Source organism: Heterocephalus glaber, unplaced genomic scaffold (genome assembly GCF_053883595.1).
Source record: "Heterocephalus glaber isolate CG9 unplaced genomic scaffold, H.glaber_assembly_v1.0 deba00001204, whole genome shotgun sequence".
In the NCBI taxonomy this organism is placed as follows: Eukaryota; Metazoa; Chordata; class Mammalia; order Rodentia; family Bathyergidae; genus Heterocephalus; species Heterocephalus glaber.
In genome coordinates this window covers 493,825-512,867 of record NW_028258214.1, presented here as the reverse complement: position 1 = coordinate 512,867, position 19,043 = coordinate 493,825, and the positions used below count along the sequence as shown (strand labels likewise).

At 45.9% G+C, this 19,043-nt stretch overlaps 1 protein-coding gene across 1 annotated transcript in view; it reads right to left on the bottom strand.

Moving 5' to 3' along the window:
- The window catches only part of LOC106007908 (uncharacterized), a 70,507-nt gene extending 56,351 nt beyond the window's left edge, over positions 1-14,156 (bottom strand). The window contains exon 1 of the mRNA XM_087210776.1: positions 383-14,156. Coding sequence (XP_087066902.1) covers positions 383-460 — 78 coding nt within the window. The 5' untranslated portion in view covers positions 461-14,156. The remainder of the gene's footprint in view (positions 1-382) is intronic.
- Between the last annotated feature and the right edge of the window lie 4,887 nt (positions 14,157-19,043).

Below are 19,043 nucleotides of genomic sequence, written 5' to 3'. Positions count from 1 at the left end.
AAGGTGGCAGCAAAAACTCTGAATAACTTCAGGCTCACACAGCAACACACAAACCTCCCACTGTCACCCTAATTGCTACAAGTGGACAAACACATCCCAGGATAAAGGTCGACACTGCCACAGAGGCTGAGATGCGCACTGTACCTCAGAGTCAGGCAAACAGACAGGTGGGGGCACAGCCCGTAACAATGAGGAAGGATGGGGTGCAGCACAGTGTAAAGGACAAGACCGTCTGGTGACCCAGGACACACAGGTGAGGCAGAAGTGGAGCACAGCAGGCTGCCCAGGATTGACGAGGACACCGAGCACAGTTCACAGATGGGAAAAGCAGCCAAGAAGAGACACACGGATGTGTGCAGTCTGCATTCCCTGCAGATGGTACCCTGACGAGCAGATTCCCCTGCAGCAGGAACAGGTTCCTCACAAGTACTGCAGGAAGGCCGCTGGCTGGAGCTGCCATGGGAAAGCCAAGAAGCCAGAGGAGAGCCTGAGACAAGCTTCAGTACTTCTCAACAAGCACGGCTGTTGTGTCTGCTGAGATCTGAAACAGAATGAAGACACCATGGGGAAACTTACTTTGTGACACAGACCAAATACCAGCTTAATAACTCTATGCTACTGACCAACTTGCTAGGCATTACACTGTCCTTTTTCTCATCTATTCAATTATAATAGCTTTGATATTCACTCTAGTGAAAGCTAAACACAAGAACAACATATTCAGTTCTTAAGCCAGAGCTGAACAACTAACTGGGCTTTGTTCACACTGATGGCAGGCAAGGGCATGCACTGGGAGCCCTGCAAACAGTCAGGGGTGACCAGGGTGTAATACTTCCAGTAAGCATGTTCTAGGAAATGCACATTTGATTGGGTATTTAATAAAATGTATTCTCTGAGTGCTCGTCATTTCAGTGATTACTTCAGTGTTTTCATTTATTTCTAACCTGTGTATCACCATTCAATCCACACACCTTATTTCCTATTGAATAAAAAATGAAGGTAGATGGGAACAATGCTATACACTTGCAAACTGAGGTTATTGGGAGACTAAAGCAAGGGGATCACAATTTAAAGATCAAAACTCTGCTACTGAGCAAGAGATTGTATTGGTATGAAACTACAACAGAATTGCAAATAACTGATAAAATGTCCCTGAAATTCATGTCATAAACAGCACATCTTCACTCAGGTAGAAATAGACCCTCCTATGTCAACAGACATATGTAGATGGTTTTAGAGGCAAATTTATCATCCACCAGAAATACAATTGAAAGCTGTTATTTCTAATGCACTTGGAAATATTCAGGGAAGAGGCATTAGATATCATTGGGCTGTTTATAAAACAAGAAATACATGTTTTTCAAAGAATCTAATCCTTCAGAAAAAAATGTTAGGACATAAAAAACTTTCTCTGAATTACAAAATATATTATGTAAATAGCATTCACAAGTAGCACAAATAGGACGAGGGATGTAGCTCAGTGGGGTTGCGCCTGCCTGGCAAGTGAAAGGTCCTGAGTGCAATTCCCATTACAGTAAAAAAAAACAGAGCATAAATAATAGGGAAGAAGTAGGTTTACAATTCCAATTTGTTTTCTTTTCACAGTGGTGGAATGGAATACTGGACCTCAGTCACACTGATCACAGAGTTTACCACTGAACTAGTAGTTCACTCATGTTTTGATGCAAAATGTTTTTTTATTTTTTAAACATGATGTACTTCAGGCTGGCCTTGAACTCACTAGGTACCCCATGCTGGCTTCAAATCTGTACTTATCCTCCTGAATCTGAGTCCCAAGTGCTGAGATTTCAGGTGTGAGTCACCACACCCAGCTGAAAAATACATTATGAAATACACAGTTTCAATAGAAAGTCTTTTTTTTTTTTTGGTACTGGGAATCAAACTCAGGACCTTAGGCTTGCGAGGCAGGCAGCAGAACCACTGAGCTAAATCCCCGGCCAGAAAATCTTCAAATGAATACGGACAAATACACAATTAACTAATAATTTTAGGATATCATGTGAATGTTTGGGAAAAAATACTTTCATTTATAAATGTAACTATTAAAGAATATACATAGGAGGTCCCTGGTTAAAAAAAAAAAAGAAGAAGAAATATGTGTAGCAAACCATTTCATCAAAAACAATGAATGATTCTCACAAGTGCAAGAACCCGAGTTCGATCCCCGGCACCAAAAAAAAAGGATAATTAATGAAACAGGACTCAGTATATTGGAAAAGGTAATCAAGATGGAGTAACTAGAAAGAGGGAACAGGAAAACACAAAATGGAAATGAGAAAACAATTCAGGGATAATGGATATATCAGTTTCTGAGCGAAGGTCTCGCTGTACAGCAACCCGTGCTGGCCGTCAGCTCTGATGGTCTTGTATCAGCCTCGTGAGCGATTGCATTATGGATGCTGACCACTGCACCTCGGTAAAGCAGGGTATTTCAAAAGAAATAAAAAGTACAACAGAATGATCATTTAATGAATGCTAGATGGTGAAAATAGTCTCAGAAATATATAAAACAATAACTCTGGCCACAAGAGGCAGGTGCTGGAATAAGTGAAGTCGGAAAGCAATCAAAGGGGCACTCACAAGTCTTCCCTGGGCCTGGGATGTAGCTCAGAGGCACAGTGCCTGCCTGGTAAGCACTTTTGATTTGATTCCCAGTAGCAAAAAAAATCTTTCACAAACTCATCTCCCTGTGAGTTTTCAATTGATTTATTGAATCTTTTCAGACATTATTCACTGTGCTATCTGTAAATGTTCCAATTTCCCAGGATGTGTTTGTGATCAAAACATGGGTAACAGCTTTCTTGGGCTGAGGATTTAGCTCAGTGGTTCTGCTGCCTGCTTTGCAAGCACAAGGTCCCGAGTTCGATCCCCAGTACCAAAAAAAAAAAAAAACATGGGTAACAAATCTCTGCAGCTTATGTCACCAGGTCAATGCAATCTTTACCTAAATCTGGATGTGTTTATAAGAGGCAAATAAAGGCCATTACACATATGATGCAGATTTTTAAATGCAGGGTAAGCGATTACCTAGCTAAATGCAAAGTTGTATTAGAAAACAGTGTCTCATCTGTGCACGTGCCTGGGTGGTAACATGCTTCCCTACCCTGCATGATGCCCTAGGCTCAATCTGAGAACCTCCCAGAAAACAGTGCCTTTACCATAATGAAGTTGTGCTTGTTCATCTTACCAAAGGATGGTTCAGCATCAAAAATTCATGGTAAAACTCATCACACACACACACACACACACACACACACACACACAAAACAAGGAAAGAGCTGCTCTGATTATTTAAATTTTGACATAAATATTTTCTAAAACTCAGTTTTTGTTAATTATTTCCAAAAGATTTTTTTCCCCCAGTACTGGTAATTGAACTCATGACCTCGTGCTTGCCAGGCAGGCATGGTGCCACTGAGCTAAATCCCCAGCCCCTTCCTAAAGATTTTTAATGAAGAAAAACACCAAAATGTGATTAGTAATTTGATAAAGCAAATATACCATAAAAGTATGGGGTCACAGTACATGAATTATTTCAAAATCAGAAATAAATCAAGAATATTCATTGTCTCCACTATGCTGTCACATGAAATAAAGGCTTGCATGTAATCACAGGACAAGACAGGCAAGACAGCAAAAAGTGACAAAAAAATTGAAACGAAAGAGAAAAAAAATCTCTGTGGATGAGTGATAAAAGAATCAAAGTGTCAATTTTGAGAGGACTAACAGGGAGACTATGTTGTCAAAGGCAAGATCAACTGGAAAAGTCATAGTGTTTCTCATAGTTTCAGTACTCATTAAAACTATGCCAATACAATGAAGCTACATGATACACAATCAGAACACCAATTATGAGTACATAGAGCTCCCAAACATTTCAATCTCAAGGTAAGTACACACAAAATCTACACAGACATCTAAAAGGTGGCTGTTTAAGGACCAGTGTTGAGCTGACTATCAGACAAAATAGAAAAAAAAAGTTTTGTTATTAATAGAATCAAAAGTGCAAGAATGTCCCTAGGCCACGTGGATATTGAGAGACCTAAGTTAGCTTAGGAGACTCCATTTTGTCTGAACTGCCCCAGTCCTGATGGGAAAACCGTCCTCTGTGCGAACTCTGAAAGGGGGGGATCTTATCTCACGTTTGTACTCCTGTGTGTGTCTCAACACACCAGAGTTCTTATCTCCTGCCTATACTCCTGCTTTTAATGGATGCTTATGGGTTTAGACAAACAAGCACAAGGGCTCCTATGGAACCCACCCATCATAAATAACGGGATGTGTGTTTACATTGTATAAGGGCTGGTTTTGCGCTATGTATCTGGTAACCCAGAGGTGCTAACCACGCATTCTTTCTCACTTCTGCAGACACGCTTACTGCAGGGCTAGGGAAGGAGGAGGAGGAGACGGTTTTCTTTATAAAAACTGACCAAAAGCTCAGTCCGGGGCCAGTCTCCTTGCAGGGATTTGGTCCTGGCCGGAAGTAAAGCTCGCTGCAGACTTTGCATCGTGTTGTGACTCGGGTGATAGTTGCCGTCGGGGACTTAGGCCCAACGTGCTTGGAGGCCCCAGTGAGATCTCCCTGAGCTGACAGTCTTGGAGCCTTCTCTGCTGCTGGGGCCATCTCCGGCACGCTGACTCTGGGGAGGCCACCCCGAGGTGTTCCAGGGCCCGGGTCCAGCAGCCGCAGGTGGAGGCAGGCAGACTCGGACTCTACCGCTGGGAACTTGATCTGGGAGCCTCCAGAGGTAAGGACCAAATGCATGGTCTTTGGGTTGCGCGCTTAGTGGGCAGAAGGAGGTTGGACACGACATCAACTCCTTTGCGCGGGGACTCATTGGGATGGCAGGAGTCCCCCTGGGTCTTGGTACTGGTCCACAAATTTTAAGCAGTTGTGTTTTTGGCGCCTTGTTTGTCAGTGTGGTCTCTGTTTTGTGTTTCTTTCTGTCCTTTCTCCCACAGGACGCCATGGGCAGCTCGGAGTCCAAGCCCTCTGCCCCCCTTGAATGTGTTCTTTCTAATTTCAGGAAAATCTACACTGCAGATAAAGAGGATAAATACGGGACTAAATGCTCTAAATGGAAAGTCTGCACCCTTTGCAAACTGGAATGGCCTACACTTGGGGAGGGTTGGCCTCCACAGGGAACCTTTGATGTACCTATTGTCATGAAACATTTGGGAAAGGCTCAAGGGGAGTGGTGGACAGGTTCGAGTCCTGCCGTGGTGGCCATGGGAGTAGGGGCCAGGTTCGAGTCCTGCTGCATCATTGAGCCCCGGCTCCACTGCTAGAGATTCTCCTTCTAACGTTTTCTCTCCTCCCCACACCAGGTCCGGCCGAGATTATGGCCATGAGGCAGGCCCCACAGCAAGTCAAGGACCTCAACCCCCACCTCTCCCACCTCTCCTTATAGCCCGGCACCTCTCTTCCCCTTGCGCCAGGCTGAGCCTGGGAGGGCAGGCTGTATATATATTCCCTTCACCGCTAGGGACCTTTACAATTGGAGGCATCAAAACCCTCCCTTTTTGGAGAAGCCCCAGGCCTTAATTTCTCTCCTTCAGTCTGTTTTCCACACTCGTCAACCCACCTGGGACGACTGCCAGCAGCTCTCACAGACCCTTCACATCAGAGGAGAGAGATCGCATTCGTCAGGAGGCTGTACGAGATGTCCTGGGGCCGGGAGCGGATACCCTCCCAGACCAGGTGGCTAGGATAGAGGCAGTCATGCCTAACCAGAGACCTCCATGGGACCCAAATGCTGAAGACACTAAGAGGGACTTGGACGCCTACCGCCAGCATCTTCTGAGAGGACTCTGACCGGCGGCATGAAGGCCGACCAATTTGAACAAGGTGAGCGAGGTTAAACGGGAAGACAGAGTCCCCAGCAGCGTTCCTGGAAAGGCTTTTAGAAGCCTACCGGGTTTACACCCCCATGAACCCGGATACTCCAGAAAACGCGGCCGTGATAAATCTGGCCTTTGTTTCCCAGTCGGCCCCAGATATTAGAAGAAAGTACAAAAGTTAGAAGGATTTCAGGGAAAGAATAGGACTGAGCTCTTGAGTACTGCCCAAAAGGTTTACGAAAATCATGACTCCCCTGAAGAAGCGGTGGCCAAGAAATTGGGAAAAGTCACTATAGCAGCCTTGGAGGCCCGTGAGTCGAAGGGAGGAGGGAGGGACAGGCAAAGGGAGAAGGGATGCCCACCCTTAAAGAAAGGTCAATGCACAATTTACACAAAGTCTGGCCACTGGCAGAGAGAGTGCCCCTCTGAAAGGATCAAAAGACCCCCACGGGGAGAGCACACAAGGTCCTGATAATGGAGACTGCTGAGGATTAGGTGGGTCGGGGCTCTTTCACTGTCAGCGCCCAGGAGCCCATGGTAAAGGTAAAGGTAGGGGCACTCCAGTTAATTTTTTAGTGAACACAGGCATGGCTTATTCTGTTTTGACCCAGCCTTCCAGGAGCTAAAAATGCCCTGACCTCACCTCCGGCATTGGCTTTGCCTGACTTTACTAAGATGTTCCGCTTGTTTGTAGCTGAAAAGGGGGGAATCACCAAGGGCGTATTAACTCAGGTTTTAGGCCCACAGAATAGGGCAGTAGCCGGTGGCCCACTTGTCTGCGGGCCGTTGCAGCCACTGCCGTATTCGTAAGAACTTAGTTTAGGCCAAGATCTGATCATAACCACTCCACATGCAGTTGAAACTTTATTGTGGGGAACCGCTGACCATTGGCTCTCCAATGCCTGACTGACCCAGTATCAAGCCTTACTCCTAGATCAACCCCAGATTCTCTTCACAAAAGAGACGGCCCTCAGCCCGGCAACCTTGCTCCCCGATCCTGACCTGGACAAACCAGCTCACGATTGCCAGGACATGATTCCCTCCCCCACCACCAACCAGCCAGACCTCATTGATGTCCCTACCTGAGAGCCGGATGTGGTATGCTTCACAGATGGGAGCAGTTACATGGAGGATGGGGTCAGGGATGCTGGGGCAGCTGTGGTCACACCAGAAGGAGAAATTAAATGGGCTCAGCCTCTAAATAGGGGCTCCTCAGCCCAAAAAGCTGAACTGATAGCACTGACTCAGGCTTTGTGGCTCAGCCGAGAAAAGACTGTAAATATTTGCACTGACAGCGTATGCGTTTGGCACAGCCCATGTGCATGGCAACATCTACCGGCAATGAGGCTTATTGACCTCAGAAGGAAAAAGTATTAAAAAATAAGGAAGAGGGCTGGGGATTTAGCTCAGTGGTTCTGGCACCTGCCTTGTAAGCGCAAGGTCCCAAGTTCGATCCCTGATACCAAAAAATAAAAAATAAAAAATAAATAAGGAAGAAATTTTGGCCCTATTGGAGGCAATAGGGAACCAAAAGCAGTGGCTATCATTCATTGCTGAGGTCATCAAAAGGGAAACCATTATGAGGCCAGAGGAAATCATGCAGCTGACCAGATGGCCCAACAGGTAGCCAAAGAACCAGTGGGGCCCATAGACATATTGCCCATCCAACCTTTTGGCTACTTGCTGGAACTGCCCACGTACACTCAAAAGGAGAAGAACAAAAATGCCCAAGTAGGGGCAATAAAACAGGACTCCAGGTGGTGGAAGTGACCAGATGAGAGAATCTGCCTACCTCAAGCCCTGGGCAGACAATTTCTTCAACAGCTCCATCACCTCACCCATCTAGGGGAATCTCGACTGAAGAAACTGGTGAGTTCCAAATTCTCCATTCCAGGACTAACTTCATTGGTTACAGATATCTGTTCCAGGTGCCAAGTATGAGCTTCAGTCAACCCCCATGTGGGGACCCATAAGGAGGGGGCCTGATTGAGGGGAACACAACCTGGAGAACACTGGGAACTGGACTTTACAGAGGTAAAATCCAGGCAAAGGTACAAATATTACTGGTCCTAGTAGATATTTTCAAGATGGGTAGAAGCCTACCCTACCAGGACAGAGTCTGCTAATATGGTTACTAAAATATTACTCCAAGAGCTCATCCTCTGATTTGGTCTCCCACAGTACCTGCGGTCCGACAATGGCCTGGCCTTCATGGCTCAAGTGTCTAAATTATTGGTGAGGGCTCTAAATATTGAATGGAAACTACATTGTCCCTATTGCCTGCAAAGTTCAGGGCAAGTGGAAAAGATGAATAGAACTTTAAAGGAAACATTGACAAAGTTCATTTTGGAAACTGGTGGTGGGTGGCCTGATTTGCTTCCTCCTGCCTTACTCAGAGTTTGATGCACACCTTATGTGGAAAATTTCACTCCCTTTGAAATTATATATGGGAGGCCACCACCTCTTCTCCCCAAGGTTAACTTAGAACATGTCACTGAGATGACTAATAATTCTTTGTTTCAGTCTCTCCAAGCATTACAGGATATCCAAAACCATCTTCATGATCAAATCCACCAGACCAGGAGTGATATCATGCCATTCCCACCTCATCAATTCAAACCAGGGGACCTGGTTTTGGTGCACAGGCATCAGACAAAAAGCCTCAAGCCTCATTGGAAAGGACCCTATCCTGTGGTCTTGATGACTCCATCAGCCCTCAAGGTCGCTGGACTCACTGCATGGATTCATCACTCCCATGTCAAATCAACATCCAGAGAGGACAACTCACAAGATCCAGCACTGCAACAATGGAAAGTCCTCAACAAGCCTGGGGAGCAAAAGATAAGACTGGGATGGGAAAAATAACTTGGCTGTTTAGTCTGATTGTTATGGGCTCCATCTCAAAGGGTGGAAAAGGCAGTAACCCTTATGCTCCATTAGAGGAGATCTGGGAACTCAGGCTGACCTCTAATGGAAAGGCCCTTACCCAAGTCACTAAAAGACCAAGTCCTACTCCAACTGTGAGGTGGTCAACTATCTCCACTGACCTGTCAAAAATCTCTGCCCCCAAGAGGCCAGAGGCCACCACCCCAATCTTAGACATGCTAACCAAGGTTCACAAATTGCTAAATTTGTCTAGACCGGAGGAAGCGGGAGATGGTTGGTTATGTCTAGACCCAAAGCGCCCCCTATTATGTGGGAGTGGGAGCAGCCACTGTGCCTAAATCTGTGTCCTCCACTGATTGTGACTGGAATAAACCTATGCTAACTTTAGGGGGTGTACAAGGAACGGGAGCATGTCTGACTGGGACAAATTATAACCTGGATAGTTCACCCTACAAGGGTTTATGTAACTTAACTTTCACCAACCATACAACTAACTCCAGGTTCCCCTTTATATTATAAGGCTCCAGAGGATGCCTGGTTTGCATGTACTGAGGGATTGACTCAATGTATTCCCAAGTCTGTTTTTACAGATCAACCTGACTCTCTGCTGTCTATATAATTCCACAAGTGTTATAACAGGGAGGGAGAACGAGAACACTTGGACACTGCCATAGACTTGTACAGACATAAAAGAGCAGCTCCTGTTCTGGTCCCCATTCTGGTAGGATTGGGGATGGGGATAGCAGGCTCTGCAGCCATAGGAACCTCCTCACTCATAGTACGGGATAGTAACTTTAAAGTTTTAAGCCACCAGGTAGCCCGAGATCTAGAGTATCTGGAAGATTCTGTTTCTAGGCTGGAAAAACAAGTAGACTCATTGGCTAAAGTTGTGTTACAAAATAGGAAAAGATTAGATTTGCTGTTTCTGAAACAAGGGGGATTATGTGTGGCATTAGGAGAAACATGCTATTTTTATGCTAATCAATCTGGACTAATAAGAAACACCCTGGCCACGGTACAAGAAAACTTAAAGACAAAATGCTGGACTCAAAAAGACCAAAATTGGCACCAATCCCTGCTTAACTGGTCCCCCTAGATGACTACCTTGCTCTCCTCCCTAGCTGGAGCCCTAGTCATCTTACTTCTAATGTTGCTGATTGGACCGTGTGTTATAAATTCCATCACCAAGTACATAAGACAAAGAATAGAGACAGTAAAACTTATGGTCTTAAGGCAGGAATATAGGTTCAAACAACTATATGAACCTATAATAGAAGAAGATGAGGAGGAATCAGGGATTTGATTCAGTGTGTTAGAACCAGTGGGGAATGAGAGACCTAAGTTAGCTTAAGAGACTCCATTTTGTCTGAACTGCCCCAGTCCTGATGGGAAAACTGTCCTCTGTGTGAACTCTGAAAGGGGGGGATCTTATCTCACGTTTGTACTCCTGTGTGTGTCTCAACACACCAGAGTTCTTATCTCCTGCCTATACTCCTGCTTTTAATTGATGCTTATGGGTTTAGACAAACAAGCACAAGGGCTCCTATGGAACCCACCCATCATAAATAATGGGATGTGTGTTTACATTGTATAAGGGCTGGTTTTGCACTATGTATCTGGTAACCCAGAGGTGCTAACCACGCATTCTTTCTCACTTCTGCAGATACGCTTACTGCAGGGCTAGGGAGGGGAGGGAGGAGATGGTTTTCTTTATAAAAACTGACCAAAAGTTCAGTTTGTGGCCAGTCTCCTTGCAGGGGATTTGGTCCCGGCCGGAAGTAAAGTTCTCTGTGGACTTTACATCATGTTGTGTGACTCGGGTGATTATTGCTGTTGGGGATTTAGGCCCAACAGATATAATGAACATTTTAGAGCAAAATCTACATTGTCACAAATACACTTAACTACAAGACTGAACTTGCTTAAAACTTTTGCAAATCCTTCTCAAAGATGCCTTGAAAGGAGTCAACTAGATGTTCCACCTGCTTCCTTACTCAGTCTCTGCTAATGAAAATGTCTCCTCTCTTAACAGTAAAGCTAATACATTATTAACACCTAGAAATTTTCTCATGCTCCACACAGTTTAAAAATAATTCTGAAATTATTGTGTACTGTTATCCACAAATTCTTTTCTTTTCTGGGACCAAGGATCAAACTCAGTACTTTGCATTTGCAAGGCAGACACTATGTCACTGAGGTAAATCCTTGGCCCTATACACAAGTTCTTTAAAAGTCTGCAACATCTTCAAACAGAAAAATAATACATAGAAATAAAATCAGAGATGATAAAAATATCAGGAAAATCATGTACAGACTTAGATTTTCATGATAAAGACTATGCTATGAATTCTTTAAATTACATGCTTAATAAAACTATATAAGACATGTAAAAAAGTCTAAATTTAATAAACATACATTAGAATTCCTTCTGAAAAACAAAGGACGATGTTGTCTTTTTCATATCTTAAATGTAAACATAAAGGAACACAGATATACTTTTTCACTACTGGGAACACACTCTACAGTTACAGTCACTTACGCCTGAAACTCACACAATGTGTAGACATACTACATTTATAAAAACTATCAAGATGGGCTGGGGATTTAGCTTAGTGGTGCCACCTCCTGCCTTGCATGTGCAAGGTCCCGAGTTCGACCTTCGATACCAAAAAAAAAAAAGAAAAGAAATACACTGGCTTTAAACAAACTGAGATTTGACAAGGTCACCAGTATAAATCAAGTATACAAATCATTCCCAATTGTGGTAAATCGTTCATTTTATAGGGCAAGTGAACCTGATTTTTGCATCACAAACATTCAAATGTGGACTCTACATAGACTCAGAAAATACATAAAATATGTAAAAAAAAAAAGTACCCTGTAACAAAATATGAGTGGCCCAGGGATTTCGCTCACTGGCACTGTGCCTGCCTCACAAGCACAAGGTCCTGTGTTCAATCCCCAGAACCAAAAAAATAAAAGTGTAAAGCCACAAATGTTAAGGTGACTTTGAAGATAGAAAGAGTAACTTAGGATTTGTACCATGTAGCACTTGCGAGAAAAGTACATAAATTACAAAACTGCACAATATGTACCAGATAATTTGTCTTTACTACTAAAGATTTATCTCAGGGCCTCATGCATGTTAGACCGGAGATCCATCCCCTAATATTTGCTTCATACTGAAACAGGGTGCTGCTCCATTGTCCAGGCTGGGCTCAGTGCTGCAATACTCCTGTCTCAGTCTCCCGAGTGGCTAGGATCAGGGTGTGACCACCATGCCTCACTGATGTTTACTCTACCCAAGCGCTGAAATCTTGGTAAATCATGGCGATTAGAGATCCCCAACCTTGGACTGGCAAAATGCCACACGCCTGCCTTCTCAGCAGTCAGGGAGGTGGACACAGCATCAAGAGTCCTTCCCACCCTGGGCAACTGAGTAAGACCAGGTCTCAAAAGTGTAAAAAAAATAAAAAAGAAAGAAAAACCAACTAAGAGGAATATAGCTCAGAGCTAAATTTCTGCATTCAGTCCTCATAAAATAAAAAACATCAAACACACCTTGATGCCTGCTGTATCCAAGAGAAACCTTTCCCACTCTACTTCAATTTCCCACCATATTATTAAATGTACAACAACGGGTTCCTAATTTCCAAATTTGGCTCGCAAATGATTAGGTGCACTGATCTGTAGTAACACAATTTACACATACTTACATTATTTATTACTAGTTCTGCCTCCTTTCTCTAGGCCTGGGACCTCTGACTCACTCTCAGGCCAAGGCAGCAAACACCCTTCAATTACTTTCTCACCAAGAACAATCTACCTCAGGGGAGGAATTCATTGTTGTAGCTCCTCCCACAGCCCTGCACTTCCGTTCCCATTTCACTCCCCTATTCAAAGACCCGCCTAAGTCCTACTCATTCATATGCTTGTAGACCTTAAGGTTGGCTATTTACCTCTACTTCAGGCAGGGCTTGTTCTATACAAAGTGCATCTCAATCAATATTTCAATTTTACATTAACCTCAAGAAACACTATAAGGACAATGACAATCATTTCAGAGCGGACACTGCTTCCCCTTCCACCACTGCCAATGTCACACCACACGTCCACATCCATGCAGATTCCCCTCTTCCATGTGTTTCTCAGTTAGGGTTTAACAGGCAGCCCTTTCAGAAAGTTGTCCTTAGCAAGAACCCTGTCCCCTCTGACTTCTCTGATGGTGTTAAGGAAAACGTAACATAACTGCTTGCTTCGTTCCGCTTCTGTAACTTGCTTCACTTGCTTCCCTTCCCAGAATAACAATACCAAAAGTTTCATCCACCACAAGCTTGCAGGCACCTAGCACTAGATAAGGAAAGGTCTGCAACACTGTCTAACCACAGCCCCCACCTAAGTGAGGCCAGAAGTGCACACCAAGATAACAATCGCCATGCCTCGAGCAAAAGTACATGAAAACCCTAAGCTTTCTGCAAATCACATGACTAGACCCAGTTTAAAGTATAAATGTAAGCCTCCAAAGTGACCCTGGGTCAGCCCTTGAAGGCATGTTCCTGTGGGGCTGGCCTGCTAGCAAATAAATTTTGTTGTTTTACCCTCACTTTGTCTCCTGTGAGCTTTTCCGGTTACTTCCAGCAAAATTCACAAAAGTGGCAGAAAGGGGACAAAAGAAAATAAACTTTCAATATTTTCCCAGCAAGGCAAACTTTAATTCTGAAGAAGGGTGCACAGCCAGACAAAGGCGAGCAAGCAGGCTGAGCGGCCGCGTGTTCTCCTGATGCTCTCACTCAGCGCTGAGCCCACTCTTCAGTGGGAGTGTAGCCTCACAGTCTGACCCGATTAACCACCTGCATGAGGCCACGGTTGCTGGACAGAGTAAATTCTGGGATCCGAAAAGCCCTTTGGAACAAAGTTCTATGCAGGGCGACAGGCAAGCGGCCCTGTGCCTCAAGTTTTCAAAGGTTGGTGAAACAAACACATGAACATTTTACAAAAATAGGGGTTCTCATAAAACGGACTGATTTTAATTACATCCTTTGACAGGAAAGACTACCTTTACCCACGTGGGCAATACATTCACATCTCCACTTTCCTCTGCTCCTGAACTCTCTGCGAGGCCCCCTTAACTAGTCTGGTGGTGAAGAATAGTGTATTTAGCTCCCTTAGGCATAAGGCACCTAGCTAGGGAAAAGGGCCCGACACAGCCTTGGGTAACGAGCCACAAGATGAGAACGCAAGTCAGAACCGACAGTGCACTTCAGACAGAAGATGAGAATGACCTCCGCGGGCAGCACGGAGAGCGGCCTTCCCCACCGCGAGGAGCTGCAGCCGCGCCCTAAGCAGCTCCCCGCAGCTCCCCGCAGCTCCCCGCAGCCGGCTGCGTCCCCGTCCTTCACGCCTCACCCCGATGCCGCGCCCCCCCGGCTTTGGCCCCACAACATCACCATCGCGTGGCTCCCGGTCCCGGAGTCCTTCCCATGCAGCCTGCAGCCAGCAGCACTCACAGAAGGCGGTCTACCCCGCCGGGGTCTCTCAGCGTCCCCACTGGGGACACCCGCTTGGGCGCCACCACACCGGAAGTCCTCCTGATGGGCCCACCTGATTGGACAGTTCATACAGCCGCTTCCTCATTGCTGATTGGCTCGTGCTCCAGGGCCCTCCCCCCTGGGCCCAGAGAGAGGAGCGAAATCAACTCCTGCCTGCATGGGTAGCGCTCTGATGATAGACTGTAACCCAGGATCTTCTGGACTGGGCTCTTTCCCAGGATGGCAACCTCACCTCCCTAACAATAAGTGCATTTCAGCAGTTCACTCCTGATTTTCCAGAGCTTCCCTGTTTTCTTCATGGACTTAGCGTGTTCTTCCTGAAATGGGGTTCTGTGAATGCTCAGAAGGGTCCATGGTCGGTGTGCTGTGGAAGAATCAATCCCCTGATGTAAGAAAACACCATGAGTGCAGGACAGGAGAGGACACAATGGAATAGAGGGAGGGCTGGCTGCTTGACAGGTCAATACGTGGGAAGGAGGCAGCAGGCTCCACTGTCAAGATTTTCACAGGGTCTCAGTCTACTCATTTCCATTCAAGAAAATGAATATATTCCCCTTGGAAAAGGAATACTATTCTTATGTAGATGGGGGAAAGAGAGTTAAATAATTGTGATGTTCTGCAAAAGAATAAAGATGGAAGAGAAGCAAACATTCCAGGTCCCTTACACAAACTTGATACTTCATCCAGGATCATAAAAAACCCTGAATGTGGAACAGAAACATATTGCCAGGCACAAGGGCTAGAATGATTGCTGAAATGGAGCCCCATGCATGATCCACTTGGGCACCTCTCGGTGATGAGGCAGGGACAGATAAGGACCTCAGCCTGTAAACTGCGTGCCCAATAGGTTCCTCTTCACAGGTTCAAATTCTCCTTGCAACACTAATATCCTCGAAGAAAGTTATTGTGTGGAGTCGTGTGATATTCTGGTTTATAAATGACTGGCTTGAGAGATGTACAGGACACTTGCAAAGCACCTTTCTAGGTGCCTGGTTGAGTCATGCTAGTGTGACCTGGAGGGCCAAATCTGGCATCTGGCCCCTTCCTTGGAGTCTCCTTCTCTACTCTGTTCCCTGTTTCTCATGAAGTAGGCACAGGTTCCTTCACTTGCATTTACCATGATGATTCAGCATTGGAAGAAGTCTAACCCAGGGTATAATCTTTGAAATGATGAGACAGTTTGCTTTGTTTTTTCAGCACTGGTGACAAAGGCAAGGCCTTGCCTATGCAAGTAAGCACTGTAAACAAGGGAGAAAGAGCACCCCAAAGAGTTTAACTACAGGTGAGAGTGGATCAAGCCTGAAAATGGGCTCATTCATCTGTACAACAAATGTGCACAGGATGGGCAGCTGCACTAGAGTGTGAGCACACAGGGATCTAAGTGCATCCCACTGTCCCTGCCCTCCGGTGGACCCTACCCAAGGGGAAGGAGGAAGGAAGCACGTGTCCCCATGAGGCATGGCCAGGCACACACACACACCAAGTGCGCGGTGACAGCATAGTGGCACACTTCATTGTGCCAAGCGTCTTACCGCTGAGCTGTTTTCCTCCACACGGTGTGGTGTGGAACATCTGGATCCCACCAGGGGCACACAGAGGAAGCATGAGACAGAAAAGTGCTTGTCCCAGAAGCTGGACACCGGGCCTCAGTCCTCAGCACCCCTGCGCATTCCAGATGAGGGAGGAGCAGGCTCCTGCACATCTGCAGGTCAAATGAGGAGGCTGGCTTCCTCAACTAGAAGAGCATTTGGGTATACAGCCTGGGGATTCTAACACCCAAGTGACAGGCGAAGAGGGAAATCTGACAGCCTTGTCAGCAAGGAGGACCAGAGGCAGCCAGGGGTGGGAATGGCCAAGCCCCTTCCCACAGAAACTTCAAACACCAGGGAACCTTCCTCTGGCTCCCAGCAAGGAAGCTGCTCTCTGACTGAACATCCTCGTAAGTGACAGAGAGGGGAGGCCAATGAGAGCAGGACTGGGAGGCACTCAGGGCAGAGCGGACCTGAGGCCCAGGACCTCCACCAGTGCGCAGGAGGCAGGCGCTGACCTCGCAGGCACCTTGCCACCTGCAGTGTGCTCTTAGGGTTTAAGTTCAATGGTAAAATGTGGGAAGCAGCAGCTAGGGAACAACATGGGCTCTTCTCAGCAGCATGATAATAACCTTTAACACCCACTTCACAAGCTTCTGACATCCTTGCTCTATGGAGGGGAAACAGAAGTCCAGATGTAGAAAGGGGCCTGGATCACATCACCTCATTAGGAAAGTGGCCTGGCCAAGACCTTATGTGACATGTGCCTGCGCAGCCTGGTGCCCCTGTGTCACCCACACTGTGAAGGAGACCCACGTGTGCATCAGCAGCCAGGGAGAATCAGCATGTGTCTTGGGAAAATGTCATCTCAGAGACGTTGTAGTTTCTTCCAGCCAGAGGGGCCCCAGATCTCAAAACTGAGAAGAACAAAACACAACGTGGGTCTCACGTGCTTCATTGGGTGGGCGGGCACCCTTCAGTGTGTGCTTCACTCTGCCCATCTGTAGATGACACCCAGCAGTCTTCTGAGCCTGCACTACATGCGACGTATGGCCATGCTGAGGTTGGATGCCTCCCAGTCCAGGCAGCTGCCATCCAACTTGTCTTTCAGATCCTTCCCTGGGGACAGGCTGTGCCCTGGGGAGAGCACCAGAGCTATGTCAGTCCCATGTGGTGGACAGCTGTGACACACCTTCTATTTTGCAGGAATGGAGGGAGACTAGTGGATGGCTGGAGTGGAATGGAGGGAAGGAAAAGGACAGGAGACAGAGACACACCCTGTGCTTTTCCTTTTCCACGGCTGGGACAAGAACTCAGTCACTCCAGCTCAGAAACCTGAGAAGGGACCCTTGTGTCTAGAAGCCACTAAGCATGCATTTTCCAGCAGACAGACCAGGGCTGGAGTCTTGGCTCTTACCTTGGGCAAATTCTTTAGGATCCCTAAGTTTTCTAAATTGTGAACCAAACTTCAGAATGTGTATATCTCAGAGATTCTCTAAGGGAGAAGCAAGCTGAACATTTATCAGGTCCCTACTTTGCCTGAACTTTGAATAACATTTGTGTGAAGAGATGCGGCTATGTCCTTTGGGCTCCTCTTATTGTCCTGCATGAGAATGTGGTGCCCCTTCTCCTTCTTCCTCTGACAGCCGATTCCTGCATCACCCTGGACATAGTCCTTCCTCTGGGCTCCTATCTCTGGCTCTGGACCTTCCTTTTGTCCCCAAAGTCAAGCTAGCTACGGTACTTACTGGATTGTAACATGCAGAACCAAGAATCAAGCACTGCATGTATGATGCTGTTCATATTCTTTCTCTTTTGCTCATTACTTCTCCTTTTTTTGTTTGATCTGGAGTATTGAGGTTTCAGATCTGGGCCCTTTGAAGAACTTCCAAAATAATAAATCAGGTCACAACCATTGTATGACACATACATGTTTTCTGATTGTTATAGCTGCAATTCAAAAGGCTCTGAAAATGGAAATCTTTTTATCACTCCACTGGAAGTAAAAGCTAGGTGAATCTTCCACAGAACTATGTACCCCCCTTAGGATGATCCCACTCAAGATGAGTGAGGGTTTTCGCAGTAATGAGGGCCCCAGTCTGTCTGGGGGACATGCACGATATACGGTTTATGCACTCTGTTTTCTGTCTGAAGTCTAAAGGATTCTCAATTGGGAAGAACATCTAAGAGTGGAATTCCAAAGAAGGGTTTAGATATCTCTAATGCACAGTTCCTAAAGGTGACCACAGTGTCCCCAGGGTGGTGAAAGCATGGGTGAGTGTCCCCACCATTGCACATGAGATGGTGTAGTGAAAGGTGCATTTCACACCTATCAAAAGCACTAATGGCTAGGGCCAGGTTTTAGCTCAGCAGCACCATGCCTGCCTTGCAAGGCCCAGAGCCCTGGGAATGGGCTCACACTTGTGGGTCCAGAAATGTAGAGTGAGCAGCGTGCAGCACAAGCATGAGATGCTCACAGTGCATGAACACAATGAGCGAGAACTAAAGCACCAGTTTCCCCTAAGAAATCATTCGTGCAGGCTGCATCTGTACTGGAGCACAAACTTTGCCCTGTATATGCAGGAGTTATGCTGTGAAACTAAGATAATCCTAGTTGTTCATCTGATACAGTACAACACTCTGCCATTTCAGCAGAGCCTGAAAATATTCAGTTTAAAATTGCAGAAATAAAAATTGGCAAATGTTCAATCATGGGCCATTCTTAGTAGCATGTTGGGGTGTCGTGGCACCCTGCTGCATTATTCAAACCCTTTCATCTCACTGTGGAGGATTCATGTGACAGATATCACATTATACCAAGAAGGGGGACTAAGGAGAAAGGCACACGTTCAGAGAAAGACAACATTCATGTGGTATTTTTGGATCGTATTTTTATACCTAGTTCTTGGACTTTTTTTTTTTGGTACTGGGGATCAAACTCGGGACCTTGCACTTTATATACCCAGTTCTTAAATACTGTTGTTAGCCTCTACTTAGACACCCTTTATCAACAAAATTTTATTGCAGGTATTTATGTATAGAGAAAACCTGTTTGGAAAGGGAACCTCACTATGTATGGTTCATTAACATCCACTGTGGGAAGCATACTTTAGGGACATTGAAACACATCCTCTGCGCTACCCACGCAGGCAAGAGTTGATTTCTCTCCACTCTCTGGGCTCAGAGGGGTGGGCCCTGGAGCAGGAGCCAATCAGCA